Consider the following 24,844-nt stretch of genomic DNA (forward strand, 5'->3'; position numbering starts at 1 on the left):
GAGGTTGTAAGATTAGTAAGCACGGTATGTAGGGAGTCTGGGGGGGGGGGGGGGGGGCTCAGTCGGTTGGGCATCTGCCTTCAGTTCAGGTCATGATCCCGTGTCCTGGGATCAAGCCCCACATCAGGTTCCCTGCTCAGCCTCAGCGGGGAGTTTGCTTCTCCCTCTGTCTCCTCCCCCAACTTGTTCTCTCTCTCTCTCTCTCAAATAAATAAAATCTTTAAAAAACAAAATAAAAAGCAAGGAATGAAAAAAGTTTATTTAAACCCAAATAAAGCATAGAGTGTACAGACTTTATTACCAGCAAAGGAAGTCAGATGTTAAAAGATTTTTAAGTGAATCCAATCAGCATCAAACAGCACATGCAAAGGCACTCTGTTCTGCAGCAATAGCCATCAGGGAAATACAAATACAAACTATGCTGCGCGCCCACTAACACGACGGTAATAGAAAGAGCCACCACCACGTGAGGGCGAGGATGCGGGAGACCAGAACCCTCCCATGCAGCCGGGGGAGCGTGAGATGCTGCAGCCCCTCTGGAAACCAGTCCCACAGCAACTCCAACAGTTAAACCCAGAGCCACCACGTGACCCCACAACCGCACCCCGAGGTGTACACCCAAGAGAAACAAACACACGTGTCCACATAAACAGTCAGGACGGCATCACTCACAACAGCCAAAAATGCGAAAACCATCTGAATGCCCACCAGCCAATGAGTGGACAAAATGTGGTCTACTATACAACGAATCCTCAGCCTTGAGAAGGACCAGCATCCCGACACATGCTACAACACGGAGGAACCTCAGAAACATTATGTTCACTGAAGGAAGTCACCCACGAAAGGCCACATGCTGTACGATTCCAGACACTGAATGAAATGTCCAGAATAGACAAATCCACAGAGATGGAAAGTAGACAATAATTGCCAGGGGTTGGGGGGCGTGACCACGAGCGGGCACAAGGGTTTCGTCTGAGAGGTGGAAAGGTGCTGGAATGAGTGGCCAGGGTCACACAACTCTGTGAATTCACTTCAAGCCACTGAATTATCCACTCAGAGCAGCCACGGGCGCCTGCAGGCAGCAGACGAGGAGGCAGACGGATTGGTCCGTCGATGGCTCCGTCAGAAAGAATATCCAGCCGGGGCCGGGAGAGCTGCTTTCCTGTGCCCCTACAGCCACAGCCCAGCCGGGTCCGGCCATCCAGCAGCACACTCCACTGTTCCATCCTGCCGCCCCTGACAGAGGAGCATCTAAGGCCTCAGCTGGAAGACAACTTCATTCTCCGAGCTAGTTTCTGTTCAAAGTTGTGTCACAGGGGAAAAGAAACCACAAAGCAGCTCTGTCCCTGGCTCCTGGCTCCAAGCCCGATGCCAGGCCGCCCACCAGCACCGGCACCCATCGGGCACAGGGACGGGGGCCGCGGGGAGGCAGGGAGGCCAGCTCTTGCCAGAAGTGAGGCAGGCAGCTCCCCCCCGGAGCACATCTCTCTCCTCATAATTACATTAACTGCAATTAGCTCTCTCCTCCTTCACAATTCCTTTGCTCTGACACCTGCTTCCAGAAGTCCCCTGGCTTGTGTTCAAGCCCGGCCTCCCGCAGGCATCAGACTCCCATGCACCGTCCCCGGCTCCCAGAGGCACGACGTGGCTCCAGCCCCGGTTCTGGGTGAGCGTGCCTCCGTGGGCACCCTGGGTCTACTTCCACCAATGGCCACCCAGTCCTCATAACGAAACAAGTTCCTCTTGTGTGCAGCCCTGAAATAAACTAAGCAATGACAGATACTTCATTTCTTCCTCATAATTCAATCGCCCTTAAGGAAAAGTTTCATAAGTAATTAAATTGATTTTCCTTTCTGCTCGGGATACAGATCTATTTAGACCCGCAAAGGAAGAGAAAGCAGGACTTGTCAGCTAGGACGCCTCTAGGAGGCCGGCGGCCGTGCGGGAGGAGCGCAGTCTCCAGGAGACAGGCTCGCAGGAGCCTCCGCGGATGGGGAGCCAAGCACACCCCATCCTTCTTCCTAATTGACATGTGCCGTATACATTATATCCAGGAGGGTTTCACGGGCGCTTGCTGGATCCGAAATGGCTCTTAAATATTAATGCAGTTTGAATCCTTCTCGAATACTATTCAATTCTTATTATTGAAGCAAAAACGTAGACGCCTAACATGAATGGCACAGCTAACAGCCGAAGGAGTGTGGGCTGAGTGGCCATTTCTAATCACCCACGAGAGAGTCCCTGAAACTCCCCGAGGGAACAAACAGCAGTGGGGATGTGTGGGGCCCTCAGAAGCCAGTAAGATGTATTTATGAAGAATGAGGGGAAAAACACCTCAGAACAAAGTTAAAACAAACCAAAGATGGCTCTATTACCGATAGCTAATGTGGACAGCATACAGAGCAGCCTGATTTCCGAGTGAAAAAGGAAAGAACAAAAGAACTCTGGCACCACTCACTTCTCACAGGCCTGCAGTCCAACCTGCTGAAAGGCCTATGACCTTGACCAGGTTTCTCCACTGAATGAGCCTGGCGCTCCCGGCTGGAATATGGAATCCTTTTCAAGCCTGAATGCACCCAGAACATTGGGCACAGTGCCTGACACACCAGGAGTGGGTATTCCTGCCAAAGCAATTCCAAGGCCTCATTTTTCTTGCAGGGAGTGAGTGGGAAGAAAAAAGGAGAAAGTGCCGACCATCCAGGTCCAGGCTTTGTAAGTTAACTCACCACAACACCAATTCTTAAATTTAAAGAATCAGCTGGCTACCTGCAAAGCACACACATGCCCCAACCCTACAGAGCAAGTGACCCATCTAGAGAGCCTGGCTCCAGCCAGTCAATGGCCAAAACTACCCAGGTGCTCCAAAGCCACCAGGGTCACCAGCTCTGCCCCGAGCTCAGGAGGGTGACACGAGCCCTCCCTGCCAGTCACTGTCTTAGAAACAAGAACCAGGAGTCCTCACTGCCGTCAGGAGCCCCACCAGAGGCAGTGTAGAGGTACCCGCTCAAGTCTACCTGATGCTAACCTGCAGTGACTCTAAACCCACATTCCCAGAAGTTTCTTAGACACCACAGAGGACAACCTGCAGACTACGCATGGGACACCTCAGCAACCCACAGCATATCAAGAAAAACCACCACTGTTTGTCACCTGAGTCCAATACACATTTCTTATTTTTATGTATTTTAAGGCATTTTACAAATAATTTAGAAAACTAAAAGGGAAGATTTAAAAAAAAATAAAAAACTTTGTTAGAAATTTTAACAGGATTTTAAGCATAGTACAATTTTTTCCCTATACTTTTCTGGTTGTGAAGGCACAAAATGCTGGATATAGGCAATATCTCTTGCAAGCAAATCAGTGATCACCCCTGTCATGACCAAGGCCAGACCATACTTGTATCATAAACACCGGTGACAACTTGCGGATTCACATCCAGCAGTGTGGCTCACTCGTCAGGGCTGTGGCTCTTCCTGTACTTACACTGTTGAAATGCAATCTAGGTTCCAGGTTTCTGATCCTTCTCTCACATGTCCTAACTTGTCATGACTTCTGGTTCTTTTACTTTCCAAATTCAATCAAATTCCTAGATTTCATATTCATCTCCAAAAGGTTTCAGTTGATTGTTACTTGTAGTTTTCCTTGCTGTTTTCAAAATTCAACTTCTTTTTCTTTTAAAGATTGATTAATTGATTCATAGAGAGAGAGAGAGGCAGAGACACAGGCAGAAGGAGAAGCAGGCTCCATGCAGGGAGCCCGATGTGGGACTCGATCCGAGGTCTCCAGGATCACACCCAGGGGCTGCAGGCAGCACTAAACCCCTGCGCCACGGGGGCTGCCCTCAACTTTTTTTTTTTTTTTTTAAGATTAATTTATTTATTTGGAGGGGCAGGGAACAGAGGAGGAACAGAGGGAGAGGAAGAGAGTCCGAAGCACTCTCTGCTAAGCATGGAGCCCAACATGGGGTTGGATCCCATGATCCCAAGATCACAACTTGAGCTAAAACCAAGAGTCAGTCACCCAACCAACTGAGCCATCGAGGCACCCCCAAAATTCAATACTTTTGCAGCTGTTGTGGCTTACAGTTCTGTTGAAGAGAGGATAGCCAACTTCTCTGCTATAGAAACACAAAGAATTTTCACTTTTTGATTTATGGATGCCAGTTAGAATGATCAGCCAGTGCTTTCCTTCATTTATATGACTTCCTCTTCACCCCCTCCAGTCACCTCTTGAGCACACACTGCTTTCAGCTTTTGTCATCTGTATCCAAGTTTGACCCACAAACGTCAGTCATAGAAAATTAGAGAATACAGATCTTTCTAGCAAGAGAGGACAGTCCTCATAGTTGCCACAAAGTATTATGTGATGAAGTCCTTACTGTTGAATGACTAACTGGACGAGAAAGCAGCTTTCCTTCACGTGCTGAGAATTCCTGCATTCACTCACTGATGCCTGCGCCCAAGACACCGTCAGTGAACATCAGTAGGACATCTAGATAGCTGCTCTCCACCTCTCTGCACCCAACTTCCAATTCACCCAACAGTGGGCAAGGGCCATCCTCTGCCATTCTTCTCTTCATCATTATGGGTGGAATATAAAAAATTCCAAATGCTCTGTGTTCAATAAAAGCTTAAAAAAATGACAAAAATGCCTCCAGACTTCTTTCACACATTTTTGAAAGACAATGTAATCGTCTGGGAAACACAGTAAGAAAACTGAAGGATCGTTCAAAAGGGATGGTTTATTTCACTAGTAATGATAAAATACCTAGAATGATAAACTAGCAAAATATTTTAAGATACAGAAAAAAAAATTAAGATCATTAAGATCTGACACTGTATCTTCAATTTACAAAAAAGTATATGATAGCTATAAGAATGGATTTTACTCTATTCTTCAAAAATAAGATTTTCTCCCTAAAGAATAGAATAAAAGTCATCAAATGCCAAGCCTTACAAATAGTCTGAAATGTTCAAAGAGTAAACTCAAAAGTGAAAGGGTTCAAGTGGACCCTGAGAGTCTACAAGAGGTCAATACCCTTCTTCAAAGCTAAAGAACATGTCTATAGTCTCAGCCCCAATCACGGGTCCACTGGAGAACCCTACTTGCTCCCCTCCCTCAAAACACCTAAGATTATGTTTGTGAGGTATAAATGTGAATCTTAAGAATGATCACACACTTATAAACCTGACAAAAGTTTTTTTTAAGATTCATTTATTCGTTTGAGAGAAAGAGAGACAGTGAGCAAGCATGCGCACACACACAGCAGGAAGAAGGGCAGAGGGAGAAGCAGACTCCCCCCACTGAGTGGGAAGCCTGACCCAAGGCTCGATCCCAGGACCCTGGAATCATGACCTGGGCTAAAGGCAGAAACTTAACCCACCAAGCCACCCAGGCACCCCATTGACAAAACTTTCAGTAGTCCCTAAATCGAGCCTAGTTAGTGAGGAGCTGAGTGGGTGAGACATTCTCTGGTAAGTTCGGTAAGTCCTCGGGACTGACTTTCTGCTCCGTCGGCCTGTGTGTCCATGCACGAGAGAGCTCCGTGAACAAGGCCCCCCCCGCATGTTCTGTTCTTTATTCAGGGATCCATCGCAGAGCCTGAGCGACTACCTGACAGCCCTTGTCCAGAATCCGACAGGAAGATCCATAATTACCTCGAGCCTGTCTCACGCTCTGCTTGTCCGCCGGTCCTCAGACCTTGCTCGGTGATGGAGGTCATCAAAGGAGGCCTGAAAGCCGCCCCGGGCCCAGGCTGGGGGGAGGTGCTCGCACTGCCAGCATATCAGAGTTGTTTCTGGAGGACTCCTGAACTCCTGCAAGCGTCCAGCCAGGGAGGCCATGCAGGGTGCCCAGAAGGGAAGGCACACTGCCCCTCACCTGTACCTCCCGTGCCCATCTGGCAGGCATGCCTACCTGACGTCCAGGAACTAACTCTCGCCCACTCGACCTCTGCCCACTGCTCAGCGGGTCGCTGTGACTACAATCGTGCCTGACCCTGGTTTCTTTGGAGAAATGACCCTGAAGAGAGCGCCATTGTGGTAGGCCTGGTGCTGGACGCTAACAGCTCCAAGATAGGAATGGGTGGTTGGCGGGCCTCCAGCAAAACATAAAAATGTCAGAAGGGAGCAAATTCGAGTAGCAAAGGAGGGTGGCAGTCACCAAACCACCCATCTCCCAGTGTTCCCTCTTAAAACAACACTGAACACGAAGGAGAAAACAAAACTACACTAAAACCACAGCCTCAGAGCTTGGAAATGGAGAATGCCCGCCCTCAAAATAACAGTCCATGGGGCAGATGCACCATATCTCAGCACGCCCCCCACCCCCATGCTGTGGGCACTCCTCACACTAGCAACCACCACGTGCCCCTGAACCTGAGGGGCCACCCAGGGTAACAGCATAAAGAAGTGGGCAGATGGAATCCGATGCCACACCACAGTCCTCACCCGGCCACCTCTGGCTTTGCTCTGACAGGTGACCAACTGCCTGAAAGCATGAGTTTCGGGTTGCAACCCTGGTGACATGGGGCACCTGATGGGTGGCCTCAGGCAGCCGCATCTCCATGCAGAGCCCCCTGTGCCCGCAGTGACATGGGACCTGCAGGGATGGCCCATGGTGATGGCTCTGATGCAGTGAGCTCATTGACGGCACACTTCTTCCCATGAATCAAGCCTCACTCTGGCCTCAGAGCACGTGGCCACCTGTAAGCTCACACACGGTGCACACATGAGTCAGAAAAGAAAACTCACAGGGCGCCTGGGTGGCTCAGTGGTCGAGCAGCTGCCCTTGGCTCAAGGTGTGATCCTGGAGTCCTGGGATCGAGTCCCCCATCAGGCTCCCTGCAGGGAGCCTGCTTCTCCCTCTGCCTGTGTCTCTGCCTCTCTCAGTGTGTCTCTCGTGAATAAATAAATAATCTCTAAAAAAAAAAAGAAAAAGAAAAAGAAAAGAAACCTCATAATATCAGAATAAAGTATTCCTTCACAATAAATCAATCTGTAAGCAGGGATATCTTTCCCCAAGTTGTAGCATGGAACTGGAAATACAAAGAAAAGAACAGATCGTAGAACATACCATAAGGATTCATAACTAAATGCCATCAATTAAAAAAATTCCAATGACATTTATGGGTAAAATAAAAATAACATGTGACATGCAACCACCAAGAAGAGGTCACAGCGCACCTCCAAACTGAGCACTGGTGATGGTGCCCCCTCCCGGTGGGGGGGTGGTCTGCCATGTCCAGGGGCCGCCCTGTGGAGCTCAGGCCTTGTCCACAGACTGTCCCCTTCACGGCCTGCCCCGGCCGGCATACTGCACAGGATGCTCTCACCAGTGCTGGTCACCCTCCAGGGCTGCACGGGACCCAGGACAGTGCCCATCTGGGCAAGGCTGTCACATCTCACCAACAACTCTTGTGACACTCTGAGAGGAAGAAGCGGCACATGGCCTGAGTGCAAGTATGCACTCGTGAATGGGCTTGGCAAACAGGTATTAATAAAACATAACTTGGTCTGCAAGTGGCCTTGGGACTTCCTAGGATAAAAGGGAAACACGCGAGGGTGCTAGAAAGCAAAGGCCACACTAACTAATGTGCGTCACACAAAAACCATTCTGTGAACCCCCAACTCTAACAGAGGAGAATATAAAAATCCAAGGAGAGCTATAGTCCATGGGAGGATGGACAAGGTTCTCCAAATGTAAGTGGCAAAGCCTCCCCTGAGCCCACACGGCCCTCTAAGGCCTTGATGCCCGCAGGGACTCCTGACCCAGGCCCAGGAGACAGGGCCCATGTGCAGCGTGTGGGGCCAGCTGTCCCTGAGGGAGAGGACACAAAGCTACGCCACGGTCCATGGTGCAGCCGGTAACACCGCCAGCCCCGAGCACGAGGCTCAGCGCCCATCCTGGGCTTAGTGCAAAGTGGATGAGGTCACCCTTCAAAGTCTCCAAAGGCCCTGGGCTAGATGACTGAAGTTTCTGGATATTAGGGGGCACAGGCTTATATCACATGGGTAAAAAGTAGGGGACAGTTCTGTTGGTTTCTTCTTGGCCAGAGACAGGACCACTTCAGCACAGATTGCAATTTAAAAACAGGAAATGAAGAGAAACTCACCTAAAAAAATGTGAGAATGTGTTTCAGTGGGAAGGAAGCAGAACCTGTTCCCTGAAGAAAGGATTTTTACAAGTCTGTACAAAGAGCCCCAACCAACAGGATAAAGTCCCCGCACCTGAGGCTTGAGACCAGGCCCGACAGTGAGGAAGGCTTCAGGCAGCCTGTCGAGAACAGCGGTAAGGGGGGAGACAGGCCTTGGAAGAGCCAGCGGCTCACACAACACTCGCATGATCCAAAGCCTTCCTGGCTCTGACAAGACCCGGGCTGCCCCAAACCTGGGAGGCTGTGCTGGGCCGGGGCCGCCAGCCCGGCTGCTGGGAGGCAGGGGCTCCCCTGACCGTCCCTGCACTAAAGGCAGTAACAACCTGCCCTGGACGGCTGTCGCGGGAACTGAGAGAGACACCCCGTGAAGTTAATTAAACCACAAATTTAATTCGAGGGAATTAGTGGCAGCAGGAGGGTGAGGGAGGGAGAGCCCCTTCTCAACCCGTGACCCTACACCACTCAACCAACACGGTGGCTGTGCGCACAGTGAGGAGGCCATCATGTCACTGCAGGGAGAAACGAGACAGTTCACTCCCGGATCTGGAGGCCCCTAGTCTGAGGGACTTGAGAGACTCTGAGGGCAGTCTCGACTTGCAAACCTAGCCCACCACCGCGTATGGACAACACGCAGCCCAGAGTTGGTGCTGCAGGAGCATCGGGATCCACCACCTAACACACGAACGGCTGCACCCAAGCCGTCGCTTCTGGTGACGGAGGAAAGGTGAGGTGCGGTCAGCCTGGGGAGGGAGGCGGACTGGGGAGCAAGAATGGGATAATGTAAAACAGTGTCCCAGAAACAGGCCCAAACGCCAAAGAAAGGGCTGGTTCTCTCTTGGCAGGGGCCATAATGCCCTCACGTCACTGTTCACCGGGAATACCACCATCTCCCCTGCATGCAAGCAAATCAGAAACCCGGCTGATACCACATTCCAGCAAAACTGCACCAGCGGACTCCTCCACCACCATCCTCCAAGTGGGACCCGGTCACCTGGAAGGGGCTGTCGGTCAAACATGAGCTTCTGCAACACGAACACGCATGCATGCATTCACACGCACGCACACAGGCGCGCGCACACACACACTCTGGTCTTTCCTGAGTTCCTAATTAGACCCACTAAATAAGATTCTTGCAGGCTGAAAACTCAAATGTCAATACTGTAGAGTGTATTAATTGCTCCTGGCTCTTCAATTAATTCACCAAGTCACTTAACATCTTTGAGCTCTGGCCCATGTCGAACACGCTCACGTGTAAATACTGAAGTATCTACCAGTGAGGGCAGCGCATATGTAAGTGCACAGACACGACGTAAGGCCTGTCTCAAGCTAGCAGATCAAGGACCCATTAGTACTTAATGTTCAGAACACACCAGAGCCAGAGTGAGAGCAATCTCTTGGGTGGCTGGTGGGTGTGGGCCCTCAAGCACCTTCCACGTAAATACCCCCACAAACGTCATCAAGACTCAGATACAACCATGATGCAGAAACACCTCTTCTAACAATGCACGACAAGAAAGTAATCCCAAATGCAATCAGGAACTTATTTACAGATACCACATGTATTATCAATCACACTGAAAAAGTTGAAACCACACAGATGTTCATCCACAGAAAACTACCAAGCTATGCTTTCTCCTCTCACTAGAACAAGGGCCCTCTGTGGTCTGAATGTCTCCATCCCCCTAAAAGTATACACATTGAATCCCAACCCCCAGAGATGATGGTGTTGGGGGCTAGGGCCCTGGGAGGTGCTTAAGTCATGAGGAAGGAGCACCCACGAGTGGGGTCAGTGTTTTATAAGGGCCCCACAGAGTTCCCTCGCTCTTCCACCACGTGAGGACACAGCAAGGAGCGAAGACATCAGCTCACCACCGTTAGCCTAGGCTGGCGCTCTGACCCTACACATCCAGCCTCCACAACTATGAGAGCTAAGTTTCTGTTGCTGGCAGTGACCCACTCTGCTCTTTTGTCGCTGCAGCCCAGACAGACTAAGATACGGCCTCTGCTTTCTTTTTAAAGAGCTTTCCTGAGAATCAGCTTACATACCACACAACACAGCCACTTAAAGTGGTTTATGGTCTAGTCACTAAATTGCACAACCACCACCACATCCAATTCTAGGACGGTTTCCACCAGGTGCCCATTAAGAGTCAATCCCCATCGCCCCCATTCTGTACCTAAGACACAAGCGACCACTGATCTGCACTCTGTCTCTATATATTTGCCTGTTCCAGACGTTTTATACCAATGGGATCCTGCACTGTGCAGATGCTGTCCTTGGGCTCACCCGAGTTAAAGCGTATCAGTGTCTCTTGCTCAGTGATGTTGCACCATCAGGGGATACCGCCCTTCACTAACATGTACATCAGCTGATGAACATCTGGGTTGGCTTTAGTTTTTGTGGGCTGTAATGAACAGCACTCTTACAAACACTCACACAGTAACTGTTTAACTCTTCGATGAAATTCCCAATTGTCTGCCAGAGTAGCTACACCAGTGTTACATTCCCCTCAACAACACAAGAGACTGCAAATTTCTCTGCATCCTCGCCAACATTTGCTGTTGTTCCTTTTTTTGATTCCAGCTACCCTGGTGGGTATGAAATGGCGTATCTCACTGTGGTGTGATTTCTATTCCCTAAAGATTAATGACATCAACCATTCCTTCATGCACTTACTAGCCATTCAAACATCTTCTCTGGAGAAATATCCATCCTAATTCTTTGCTCACGTTTTAATTAGATTGTCTTCTTACTAAGTTATAAGAGTTCCTTATGTTATTACGGATTTAAGCCTCTTATCAGATATACAATTTGCTAATATTTTCTCCCACTCTGAAGATGTCTTTCCACTTCGAGACTATCATTTACAGCACAAAAGTTTTAATTTTGATATTGTCCAAATTACCTCCATTCCTCTTTGATCACCTTCACTTCTGGGGTCATACCTAAGAAGCCATGGCGTGGCCCAAAGTCATGAAGATCTACTCCTATGTAGCATTAGCTCTTCCAGTTAGGTCTATGATTCACTTTATTTTTGTGTATGGCGAGAGGCAGGGATGGAATTTCATTTTTTCTTGCAAATCAAGACCTAGTTGTCCCAGCCCTATTTATTGAAAAACACCATTTCTCCAATTTAATTGTCTTGACATCCTTGTCAAAAATCAACTGACCATAAACATGAAGATTTATTTCTAGACTCTCAATTCTTTTCCATTAATCTAGATGTCTATCCATATGCCAGGATGACACGTGATTATTGAGTTTTGTAGTAAGTTCTGATATTAGTAAGTTTGAGTCCTACAAATTGGTTCTTTTATAAGATTGTTTTGATTAATTTGGGTCTCTTACATTTCCATATGATGTTAAAGATAAACTTGTCATTTTATGCTAAAAAGTCAATGGCTTTGACAGGGTTGCACTGAATCTTTACATCAATTTGGGAAGGACTGCCATCTTAACACTACAAAGTGTTCCAATCCATGAACATGAGATGTTTGCCCATTTACTTAAATCTTTAATATCTTTAATGTTTTACAGTTTTCAAAGTATAAATCTTATACTTTTCTTTACAAACTCATATCTATTTTATTCAATTTGAATGTTAATATAAGTGAAATTATTTTCATATTTTCAGTTTTGGATTTTATATCACAAGTGTATAGACATATAACCGATTTTTTTTAAGATTTCATTTGTTTGAGAGAGAGAAAAAGGACCCTTAACCGATTTTTTTTAAGATTTCATTTGTTTGAGAGAGAGAAAAAGGACCCTGAGATCATGACCTAGCCGAAATCAAGAGTCACTTAACTGACTTAGCCACCCAGGCGCCCTTATAACTGATTTTTATATCTTGATCTTACGTCCGCTGGGGGGGTCCCGGCTCCTGTGGACATCGTCACAGAATGTTTGTGGATCCCTCTTTGGCCAGATTCCAAATTTGTGGACAAAAGTTCCCAAAGCAAAGTTGAAGAGACAGAAAAAGTTCCTTGTACAGATGGTAATGGAGGTGAAGAATGTGTAGCTGCTGCTAATGTGGAAACAAACAATACAGGAAACCAAGAAAAGACTCATGTAACACAAATCATGGACTTGAATGCACCCACGAGGCCTGGCATTCTTGTCCACAGACGGAGTAAAGACGTGGCGGACACACCCTTAGAAAACAAAGAGGAGATGGAAGACGAGGAAGACAAAATGAAAGAGAAGCAAGAGCCTAAGAATGTTAAAGGGAATGGCGAAGAGGATGATGATATCCAAAAACCACCCATACCTCTCACTAAAACTCATTCAGTTGTTGAAAACCAGAAAAGACCTTTAAAAGGAGTGACATTTTCTAGGGAGGTAATTGTTGTGGACCTTGGAAAGGAATGCCCGGCACCTCGAAGCTATACTCGAGAACATAAAGAGAGAAAATGAGCTCAAAAAAAAAAAAAAAAAAAAGCTGAGAGTGAAAGAAATATGAGCTTAGACTAACAATGAAATGACTGGTGGTTACAAGATCATGTTGAAACAGCAAAATATGGGGAATTAAGCAAATACAAATAGTATTTTACCTTTGTGCAGAAAGAAGTGGGCTACATGCAAAATTCTGTAAAATACCCAGAGCTTGAATATAGTTTTTTTTGAAAACTCAAAAAAAAAAAAAATTGCTAAAAATTGCTAAATTCATTTATTAGCTTTCATAGTTTTTTAGTGGGTTCCTTTGGACTTTCTAAACACAAGATCTCTCATCTGCAAAGAGAGGTAGTTTTATTTCATTTCCATTCTGGTTGCCTTTGGCTTCATCTTCTTGCTTACTTGCCCTGGCTAGAAGTAGTGCTGAAGAGAAGTAGAAAATGCAGATCCTCATCCTGCCCCTGGTTGTAGGGAGACAGCTCTGTCTTTCCCAGCGACTATGGTGTGAACTGTGCATTTTTCATGGATGCTCTTTATCAGGAAGTTCTTCTGTTCTTAATGTGTTGAGTGTTTTCATCATGAAAAGGTGCAAGATTTTGTCAAATGCTTTTTCTGTCTCAAGTGAGATGATTATGTGGGTTTTGTCCCTTACTCGGTTAATAGGTGTATTACACTGATTGGTTTTTATACGTTAGACCAACCTTGCATTCCTGGGATAAATCCCATCTGTCATGATGCATAATCCTTTTACTATGTTGGTACATTCCATTTGTCAGTGTTTTACTGAGGACTGTTACATCCATATTTATAAGGCATACTGGTCTGTCATTTTCTTCCCATGTGTTGTCTTTGTCTCATTGTGATAGCAGGATAATATGAGCCTCAGGGAATGAACTGAAAAGTGTTCCTTCTCTTCTATTTTTGGGAGAGTCTGTGAAAGGGTGGTATTAATTCTTTGTTAAATATTTGGTAGGATTCACCACTGAAGTCATCTGGTCTTTTGTGGTATGAATTAGCAATTCAGCCTCATATAAATTGCTCTTATACATGGATACTAACACTGATAAACATGGTCTCTCTCTCTCTCTCTCTCTCACACACACACACACACACACAGAGAGAGAAAGAGAGAGAGAGAGAGAGATTTATTTGAGGGAATAGGTCTCACATAATTACAGAGACTGGCAAGTCTGACATTTGCAGGACAGACCAGCGGGCTGGAAACTCAGGCGCATTCTGTGTCTTAAGGAGAATTTCTTCTTCTTCAGGAAATCTCAGCCTTTGCTCTTAGCCCTTCAACTGACTGGATAAGGCCTATCCACACCAAGCAAGATAATTTGCTTTATTCAAAGACTACTAACTTAAATGTTAATCACATCTAAAATATACCTTCACCATAGTGTCTACACCAGTATTTAACCAAATAAGTAGGCACCACAGCCTAGTCAGGTTGGTACAAAGTTAACCACCATAGTCAGAGATGGAATATCTCAATTATTTGTATTACATCATTTAGAGAGCTGTTCATAGTATCACCTAATGCTGTTTACTTCTGAACCCCCTCATGATTTCAGTGATGCCAGCAATCTCTTCTTCAAGGTCAGGCTAGACTACAGCTTGCCTACATTGTTGATGTTTCTGAACCACCAGCTTTGGTTGTGTTGGTTTTCCTTATTGTTTTTATATACTGTGTTTCACTGGTTTCTGTTCTAATCTTTATTTCCTTCCTTGTTTGTTTTGACTTCAGTTTGCTCTTCTTTTTGTGGCTTCTAAAATTGAAGAAGTCAATGTTTTGAGATGTTCCTTCCAATACAGTCATTTACGACTACAGATTCTCTTGGAGTACCGCTGTAGCTGTATCCCATAGGTTTTGGTATGTTTTCATTTTCATTCATCTCAAAGTAACATCTAATTTTCTTTATGATTTCTTCTCTGACATATTGCTCTTCTTTATATATTTGTCAATTTCTTCACATTTCCTGCTATTACTGATACCTAACGAAATGTCCTTGAGGTCAGAGAGCACTCTGTATGACCCCATCCTTCCCAATGTACTGAGGCTCACTTTCTGGCCCGGCATATGGTCTACCCTGGACACTGTCCCACATGTGCGTGAGAAGGATATGTGTCCTATTGCTGTTGGGTGCAGCACTCCGTAGACATCTGTTAGCTCTAACTAGTATTCAGTTCACTAGTCTTCTTTCTAGTTGCTTGATCTAGTTGCTTTCTAGTTGTTTGAAACTGATCTTCTGTCCAGTTTCTCACCCACTACCAAAAGTTGTGTGTCACTATCCATTAAAAAGACATTTCAGGGGGCAGCCCTGGTGGCACAGCGGTTTAGCGCCGCCTGCAGCCCAGGGTGTGATCCTGGGGACCCGTGATCAAGTCCCACGTCGGGCTCCCTGCATGGAGCCTGCTTCTCCCTCTGCCTGTGTCTCTGCCTCTCTCTCTCTCTCTCTCTCTCTCTGTGTGTGTGTGTGTGTGTTACTCATGAATAAATAAAATCTTTAAAAACTAAAAAAACTAAAAATAAATTTAAAAAAGACATTTCAGGGCAGCCCCGGTGGTGCAGCTGTTTATCACTGCCTGCAGCCCGGGGCGTGATCCTGGAGACCCGGGATCGAGTCCCACATCGGGCTCCCGGTGCATGGAGCCTGCTTCTCCCTCTGCCTGTGTCTCTGCCCCTCTCTCTCTGCATCTCTATGAATAAATAAATAAAATCTTTAAAAATAAATAAATAAATAAATAAATAAATAAATAAATAAATAAATAAAATATAAAAAGACATTTCAAAAAATGTTTAATGATTTGGAAAATGCTTAGATACTAAGCAAAAAGCAACGGTAAAATGTGCATGCATAATATAACTGCTACTAGGTAAAGAAAGTACATTGACACAAAGGCCAGAAGGAAATTAACAAAGCATCTCAGTGACAGTTTCTGGGATATGGACCCACACTGTTACTGGGTTTTCTAACTTTTAACAAGAAGTCCATTACTTTGATTATCAGCATGTTTTTAAATAGAAAATATGACTCCATATGAGTCACAAGCTCTGCAAGGACGTGGCACCTTACAGTCACTGCAGGGGCCGCACATTCAGCGGCCCTCCCCTCTCTGGCTCTGATACCCTGATTCCCAGGGACCCCTGCCCTCCACGTTCCCCCCATGGAACCAGAGTTTCCACAGGAAACTCCCTGTTCTCAGACATCTCTGGGGATAAGGGAGGACCACACTACCTGGGCCATGTTGAACACATAAGGAAGCCATGCAGAGGATGCACCTAGCAGTAGCGCTGCTCAGGAGACACATGGAAAAAAGAAAGCACGACAAGACTTAAATGCAACTAAGGAAGGTTAAGGCAACAATTTCTGAAACTGGTTCATCAGCAGCAACAGTTCTTCTTTCTCTCATTGTTACAGAAGCCCGATTTATACTCCAAGGGCAGAAACAGGCAAAAGAATGACCACACGGCTCACGTGCGGTGAATCACAAATCCCCCACATGATTTCCCCCACGAGTCCTGACTGGTTGTGGAAATGCACTTCCTTTGCCAATGGTGCACTAAGTACAGCTCCATGCCCCTGGGTCTGCATGAAGCGTATGCTGCACATCTTCTCTGGGCAAAACCAATGGGCTAAAAATCAATCCATACTTCTGAGACTCTGACTTCCATATAGGAACATAAAAATATGCGTTCTTAATTTTCTTAAGTAAACACATTATTTCAGTTCCTTTCCATATTTGCAGTCAAGAGTAATTTAAGAGAAAATGACACACAAAATGAAGTTCGTTTTTTTTTTTTTTAAGATTTTATTTATTTATTCAGGGAAGACAGAGAGAGAGAGAGAGGCAGAGGGAGAAACAGGCTCCATGCAGGGAGCCCGATGTGGGACTCAATCCCGGGACTCCAGGATCATGCCCTGGGCCAAAGGCAGGTGCTAAACTGCTGAGCCATCCAGGGATTCCTCACAAAATGAAGTTGATCAGAGTTTACACATTCTGATAATGAGAACGAACAGACAAACGCCCCTCGCCACCCCGGCCTCGCTTCCCAGAGGCCCAGTCCACATGTAATCAGCCCGAGGTGTCTATCCGAAGTGCTCCACCGGAACGGTTTCTAAATTTAATAGCACAGCTGATGGGGGGTAAAGGATGCTGCTTTGTTGTTCACTCTGCTGAAGATATTTAAAGTATAATCCTCTGATTAAACTGTGCAATGCAAGGTGAGGGAATGATTCTTAATTTTAAATCAAATGTAACATTGTTAAAAGGAATATGATAGTTGCTGCTTGAAAAATACAGTCTTTACTTTAAAATTACACCATGCCTAGAGGGAAAAAGCCTTTAAAAAAATCCAACAGTAGAAGGGTTTCATGTATTATGCTGCATTATCTCAATAGAATATTATGTGCAGGAGGTAAAAACGATCTTTACAAAGATTTCTTAATGATACAGGGGAAAGCCTGATATAAGGTTAAATGGGGGGAAAGCACAAAACAGAATCTTATATATAATATAACCTCGACTAAGTAATCACAATGCACAGAGAAAAGACAGAGGAAGTATACCCAGACAGGTGGTCCCCTGGAGGGCCAACACGGGGCTGGCCCCACCCTGCGCCGCCCTGCTGGGGACACGCACAAGCACAGCAACCACAGCGATTAGCAACAGGCAACCGTCAGGGCCCTGACCCAGAGGACAGGTGGAAAAACGCAGCTCAGGCTCCAGGCTAGATGAGACTGTGCAGACCCTAGATGCTGGGACCCACATGCTGACCTTAGCCTGGAAAGGAAGAACGTGGGGCCAAGTCTGCTTCCTAGCCAGCAGCCCAGAGAAGAAGCTGGCTGTGGGCAGAGGGAGGCAGGGAGGAGGAAGGCCCTGGAACAGGAGACACCGCAACTCCGCCCGGAGGTATGGAAACGAGGGGCGGGCAGATGCAAGATTCCCCTGGAGCTGGGCAACGACCCCTCGGGCGGGAAGGGTGACTGCAGGGATGGAGAGGCGGGAGCCCCTTGCCCAGCCCTCCCCGAGTGACTTGTAGGCCACTTGTAGGCAAAGAGACGTAAACACAGGTTCCCCTCGTCAATGGTGGGGCTGTCAAGGTCAAGGACTGACTCTCCGCCACGCGGCCGCAGCTTCCAGCTTCCCCATGGTGAGCAGGTACTTCTACTCATGCACTGAAAAGCATGTTTTCTAACAGCACAACCCACACAAAAACTCTGCAGGGATCTGGTTCAATTCAGGGCGTGCTGAGCTTCCACTGTGTTCCAAGCACATGATGCGCACATCAGACCCCAGCCCCGCCTCAAGGAGCTGTGATCGACAGGGCTGCAGAGAGAGGAGGGAACACCACACGGCAGCGCCGAGGGGACAAGGCAAAGCCGACGCACGGGATTCAGGGGCCGAAGGGACAGCTATAACTTCTACCTCACTTGAAAAACATAAAATTGTGGCAAGCGTTGGCAAGGATGTGGGCACACGAGAGCCCCCACATCGCTGGCGGGAATGTCAAAAGGTACAGCCACTGCCGCACAAACACTGTATACACAGACACTAGGAGAGAGGAACGCATGTGTGCACCAAACCTTGCACACACGGCCTACCGCGGCATTATTCATCATAACCAGAAAGTAGAAAGAACTCAAATGTCCATCAGTGAGTACGTGGATGAATAAAACGTGCTGTATCCACATAAGGGGAGGTCAGTGGACCATAAGTACTGACACCTGCTACCTGTATGGGCCTTAACATGTGAAGTGAGAGAAGCCAGCCTCAAGAGACCCCCATCATGGACTGCATTTACATGAAATGTCCAAAGAGACGACGTGTGGAGACAGAAAGCAGCTGGGTTCTGGCGCAGGGCTGGCAGAGGAGGAGATGCACAGGGGCCACTGTAGGCACAGGATCACTTTCTAGGATGGTGAAAGTATCCTGAACGGGTGATGGTGGCTGCACTGTGAGGACAGCCTAAGTACCACTGAATTTTCTGCTCGCAGTAGGTGAGTTCTATGACATGTAAAGTAGATCTCAGCAGAGCTACTGTTTCCGTAGGAACAGGTCAGGAGCAGGCGAAGAGGAAACACGGCGCTCGCTGACGACCCTCGACGCCGTGGGACGGCCCAGGGAGCTTCATCAAGCCACCATTCTGCTGGCCTCATACATGAAAACCTTCCATGATGAAAGGTTCTCTAAAATAACATTGAGGTGGGGTGGGGGCTCAATGGGTGAAGGGGGTCAAGGACACAAACTTCCGGTAGGGAAGTAACCAAGTCACAGGGACGGGAAGTGCAGCATGGTGACTACAGTTAATGACATGATGTCCGTATCTGAAAGTTGCCATGAGAATAGATCCTGAAAGCTCTCATCCAAAGAAAAAAAAATTCTGTGACTGTCTGTGGTGACAGGTTTCAAGTAGACCACAGTGGTGACCGCTCTGCAGGGGATACAAATGCCAAATCATCGTGCTGTACCCAGAAACTGCCAGCCTTAGCCTAGACCTGCCTTCCTCAGGGGCCTGAATTAAGTGCAAAGTAGTAGCTACCTTGCTGCTTTCTCCAACTTCCAAAAGGTAAAGTTCACGAACATAGCACATGCCTGTTTCAGGAGGAGGGGACGTCTCTGCCACGTGTGCGGGCTGAGAGTCCTGCACACTCTGCCTCGCCCCTGGGTCAAGGATGTGATCTGCATGAGCCAGCACCCAGGCGAGGCTCGGATCTAACCAGGCACATTGACACTTCAGCAAACCTGGTGTTTAGCACTGAAAGCTTCTTATCCCTAAGGCTTTGGCCTCTTAAGTTCCCAAACCTTCCCGGCACAGGGCACTCTTCCATGGTGGAATCTTCTGAGCATACTACACACCCCCGTTGCCACACTCCACTCACAGGAATTCCCCAGGCTCAGCGCCCCCTAAATGACTGTGTTTAGCAGCCTCCACATCTGGACGGGCTCTGCACGCTGCTACTCTACCTCTGAGATCATAAGAAGTCTCCTGACCTCCTTCCCAACCACCCTTCCTCAGGACAACGGCACCTCCAGGACCACGGGCCCATTCAAAGGGTAGCCAAGAGTTTGTGCCCCATTTCCTTGGAGAGGTTGTGGCTGGCACCTGTTGTGTGTACAGGTGCCTACATGTCTCATGAGTGCCTGTGACAGCATGCATTATATTCATGTGCTAATAAACCTGCAGCTGGGGATGCTGTGACCTGTGAGAGTGGGACCAAGCTGCTTTTCCTCAGCAGTGTGAGGTACTCGGCGAGGAGACCTGAGCGGGTGGCACTCATCTCTGACCCATCCCAGTGCTGCGCTGGCGGCCCTGAGAGACCATCAGGGTTGCTGGACCAGCTGCACGGCGCTCCCTTGCCAGGCTACTCCTGTTCTCTCCTTGCTTCTGGTTTCCCAGCATTCTCTAAGCATTTCTTTCCTCCCTGCAAGTCGCTTCTACCAATCATGCTCCTGGCCAGCCTCTCTACAAAAATGAACCAACTCTGCAAAGAACACCCCCTTTCCAGGAAGCAATCTACTTGATGAGCCAAAGTCCTCCAAATCAGAGCCCGTTTGTCACCCCAGATATGTCAGCCATCGTTCCCTTCCCATATCCTTTTTTCTCAAGTCAAACAACATGGCATGAAGGGGCTGCTATGTGCACCCTTGCCGCTCAGAAGTCACAGTCCCTGGAGCCAATGCCAGGTTCCCCGCCTCCCTCGTGAACCAGCAGGGACACAGTGCGCCTGGAGCTGGGGCCCCACAGCACACACCCCACAGGAAGAGCCCGGCTCTCAATCAGGCCTGGTAGTTCTGCCCACCACAGCCTGCGGGCCCCTAGAGGGATCTCACACCCGGGAGCTTCTTATCCTCTCCATTAATGGGGACTGGTTCCCAGAGTTCAGCTGAGAAGAAAGGAAAACCAACACAGCACAGGCTTGCCCTGAGAACGGAGTCACATGCAGCTTTCGGCAGGGAGTGCCCATGCAAGCTAATCCCCGCGCTCCTGGCCTTTCGAGAGCCTGAGGGGTCACGTGAGCACAGAATGCTGACCCCAAAGTCCTGCCAGGGTGCTCAGCTATCCAAACCACAGAATCCTATTACCAAGTTTTACCCTCTGAAGGAAATAAAGATATTTTTAAGATCTTCAGTAAGCAAAGCATCTAAGGTTTCTGCTGAAAAAAGTCAGCAAACTGAAACAGCCTCAGCCCCGTGGCTGCCAGCATGTGTGCCCCTGCCTGTGAGCTTCTCCAGAGCACCTCCTATCTCTGCAGCCAAGGCAGATGTCACCAAACAAGAACTGAGCAGGCCATGCTTCAGCTGCACACCCCCAGGCTTTCCGGCACCCAGGAGACTTGGCCCAAAGTTCCCACAGGGACTCAGTCTGGCCTGCCCGTGTTCCCCCAGTGCCACCGCCACACAGAGCCACACAACTCCACCCACCATCTGCAGCCCCCATGATGTCAGGACTGGACCATGGACTCCTCCTCTCATCCCCAGAAGAACCAGATCTCCCCTGTCCTCCCTCATCACTGTCCCCGGCATCACAGCACTTCTTCCAGCCTCTCAACTGCACTCCTGCCGCTCTCTCCACAGGGTGCACCTGCTCATCCCACAAGGCACAGCTGGAGCGTCACAGAATCCAGGCTCCTCCGACCCGGTAGCCTGGGTGTGCTTTCCTGCACCCCATACACCTCTACATAACACGAATGTCCGTTTTCATTAAACTTCCTCATTACTTGTTTAAAACCTGTCTTCTTGCTGTAATGTAACCACAAGCTCCAAGGGGCAGGAACCATACTTGCCTTGCTCACCTGCATCCCTACAAGCCCTGTAGAGGGCTGGGAGATGCACATTCAACATGGGGTGACTGAACTGATATGGTCTCCACACCCCGGTCCTCTGCCCAAGACCAGCACCCCAGCACACACACGAAGGTCTGCGTGAAGGACCACTCTTCCACCTAGGAGGCTAGAGGGTAGGGCTCCAGGCCACTTAAACAGACATGAGGCTTTCTAAAGTAAGGAGAGGTAGACTTGGACCAACACATTGAATACTCCCAAGCCCAGGGGGCAGGAGCTAAAAGATCTCACGTCCACCAACTGTATCTGAAAACCAGGGCAGAAAAGTAAAATATGTCCACTTAATGACACAGCCAATCACCAGAAATAAATGATACATTTCATACGAACATCCCCAAAGCACCCTGTCCACCTTCTCGATGCATGTGTGCATCCTTGTGCATGTGCACATGTGTGTACATGTGTGCACATGGCGGGGGGGGGGCATCACAGCAAGGCAGGTACAGTCTCTCTGAGCTCGATGGAAGACACTACTTGTAGAACACAAATTCTACTTCCTGCAGTTCTCCTCTCTTGTGGACGACCACCATGGTCCTGCTCCTTCACCCCATCTCGCTGATGATTCAGGCAAACTCGGTAAGGATCACTTGGGTCTTACAACATGAGTTGGTGGTAAAGTACTTAAGACAAGCTTACTTACCACATTAATTAAATGGTCTATTTAACATGGAATATCAATTCTCTAATCACATCTCAGCTGAACTTCTTCTTTCAATTAACAACCCCGAAGTCTACTGACAGGTCCTACTGTTCTAGGATCATTAAGAACATTTTCATTATCTGTCAAGCGCAGGAGTAAGAAACAGACAGGCAAGCGGCTCTCAGGCACCGGCCTCTCCCCTACTTAAGAGCCGATTAGGGAGGGAGCGGTGGTGGTCCTCATTAGTTGCTTAGCAATGAAAGACCTCCTATGAAATCAGCAACGCAAACAAAGTGTGAGAGGTGGCAATGAAATGCACTGAATGGGCATGTTCTCATCCTCAGAGGATAATCTGACCCGGCCAAACCTCCTCCCTCAGATTACAACAATGATGAGAATCTGAAGCGGGCTGGAAACTGAAGTGGTGAGAAACATAATCTCATAAAAACAAAGAAATATCAAGTCGGGAAGGTTCCCACAAAGACAAATTAAAATCGGTTTTTAATAAAAATGCTACAACCAAACAGCAAATCCCTCCTTTGGTTATTCATTTTTTTAGTCACAGATAAATTAAAAAGAGATCCCATACTTATATTTTCAGAATTTTTTTAAAAAATTAACATATGTTCATAACAGGTAAAGTCATATTACAGTGGACTGCTATAACATAAATGGGAAAAAATACACAGTCCTCAAAGAGACCGCAGAGCCCAACCTAAATCTCTGTTAAACCAATTATTTTACGTGTAATTAACATCCCCATAAAATGAACCACTACTAGTATATCAAAAGTAGAAAGGAGACAACTTGCTGCAGAATGTAATTAAAGAGGGTTCAGATTTTAGCTTGTAAGCAGAACATTCGACAAACGTTCTATCACCTTGGCCCAATCCATTCAAATCCCCACGATGAAAGCCAGCGCTCTGACACCATCAGAACAAAACCGCTCCTTGTGTATTATTAAAAAGAAGACAGTAAGAATAAAAACTGCATCTTAAAGTCTTCAGTAGTTAAACACGTGGATTTACAGGCATTTTTTAAAGCTGGCACCAGTGAGAAAACTATTATTCTCTACTTTTAGTTGTCAGTACATTAAACCTAAAGGCGCCTCTCAACAGTGGTGCAACAAAGGCCACCAAAATTCACATTTAATGTCTGCGAGAACAAACATCATGATATGGTCTTACCTATGTGTTCGCACATGAAGACTACAAAGAAAGGAGTGACAAGGTCATTAATCCCCTGAACATATCCACTGGCAGGGTGACGTATCGCCCATATAAACAATATCCTTTCAAAAATCTGCAAGAGAATTGAACAGGTGGTGAAGCAAAAGTAAACACATCAGAAACTTTAAAACATATACATTCTTTCACTCAAAATACATATATTGATTGATACTTCTGTCTCTAATACTAAAAGTAAAAATGTAAATAAGTATTAATTGCTAATTAATTTTTTCATAAAATTCCCATTGTCCTACTTCCTGACTGACTCACAAGCCACTGCAGCATCTCACCGACCCCCGGGCTCAGCTTGACCATTCGAGCTGCCTCCCACGGAAGACACTCTCTGCTCCCCCAAGTCCCCCGCGGGCACAGACTGCTCATGGCTGCCCAGGACTCGGTCAGGAAGTGCAGCAGCACCTGGCCTATGGGTGAGTACTTCCTCCGCGTGGAGGGATGGGAGGGCAGAGGAGTGGACAGGTGTACACCTGGATGGAGGAGTGAATGGAGAGAGGGAAGGAACATGACGGGAGGCTACGGTCAGGGAAGGGGGTGCATAGAAAGACACTCTGAATTTCCCTCATATGGTAAACAGGTTGTTTTCAATGATACAGTATTGACATATGACATTATATTAGTTTCAGGTACACAAGATTTGAACACTGACTCAATGCTGGCATATATTACAAAATGTTTTTTAATATATATAAATCTCACACCTGTTACAAAGTTCTTTTCTTGTGATGAGGACTTTTAAGATCTCTTAGCAACTCTGAGATATGCAATACAGTATTATTAACTACAGTTACCACACCATACATTACACCTCGACTTCTTTTATTTTGACCCCCTCTACCCATTTCACCCACAACCACCCCCACCTCTCTCAGCCACAAATGTGTTCTCTCTATGTGCTTGGTTTGGTTTTTTTTCTATAGATTTTTTTCTTTAACTACTGCACAGTTATCACCATCCAACAGGACCTACCCCAGCACTTCCTGTCACATACGTTCACACCCAGGCCGAGGACCCAGGAATAGCTTAGCCTCAAATCTCTCCTTAAGAGACTCTCGAGGCTGACCTGGGCCTCATGCTAAGAAGGCACACGGGGCCAGCTCGATGAGCAAATGCCCAAACAGAGCATGAATTATATCATCTCCAAACAAGTCAAGCCTGCAGAGCTAGCTGTGCTTGTACCTGAGGCCATCAAGCCCTTCCTGCACTGCCCGCACTCCCACAAACCACCGAGCTTGTGGTCTGCAACCCCAAATCAGCACCAACCTCGCTCCACAGCAGGGGCCCTGGGGACTAGGTGGGGAAGTCTCTCAACGCAGAGCCCATGGTCAAGGAGCAGCACAACCAGCCCTAGAATCCAGACCCCTGTCTGGTACCCACCCTAGTTCACCATCCACTATGCTTGCTCCAAACAAACAACACAGTAACCACCACTTAAGCAGGGCACCTCGGCACAGAGCCCATCCCAGCAGGGCAGCTGACAAGTACCTGCTGGATGAGTAATGCGTTCACTCATAGACACTCAGACGTTTCTCAGTCTACAGCAACAGCTTTCTGGCGAGAACT

General features: G+C 47.4%; 2 protein-coding genes across 5 annotated transcripts in view; one reads left to right on the plus strand and one right to left on the minus strand.

The window, feature by feature from the left end:
- LOC140595990 (uncharacterized protein C2orf74-like) overlaps positions 1–12,572 on the plus strand; it is a 41,251-nt gene extending 28,679 nt beyond the window's left edge. The window contains exons 2-3 of the mRNA XM_072742810.1: positions 7,759–7,864; positions 12,085–12,572. Of these exons, the coding sequence (XP_072598911.1) occupies positions 7,759–7,864; positions 12,085–12,572 (594 nt within the window). The remainder of the gene's footprint in view (positions 1–7,758; positions 7,865–12,084) is intronic.
- The window catches only part of TBC1D22A (TBC1 domain family member 22A), a 333,653-nt gene that overhangs the window by 184,667 nt on the left and 124,142 nt on the right, over positions 1–24,844 (minus strand). For all 4 annotated transcript variants that reach the window (XR_011997920.1, XR_011997919.1, XM_072741980.1 and 1 more), the window contains exon 8: positions 23,225–23,339. Coding sequence is in view for 2 of the 4 variants with exons in the window: in XM_072741980.1 (XP_072598081.1) it covers positions 23,225–23,339 (115 nt within the window). In the remaining 2 variants the exon portion in view is untranslated. The remainder of the gene's footprint in view (positions 1–23,224; positions 23,340–24,844) is intronic.

This window comes from Vulpes vulpes, chromosome 16 (genome assembly GCF_048418805.1).
Source record: "Vulpes vulpes isolate BD-2025 chromosome 16, VulVul3, whole genome shotgun sequence".
Taxonomy (NCBI): Eukaryota; Metazoa; Chordata; class Mammalia; order Carnivora; family Canidae; genus Vulpes; species Vulpes vulpes.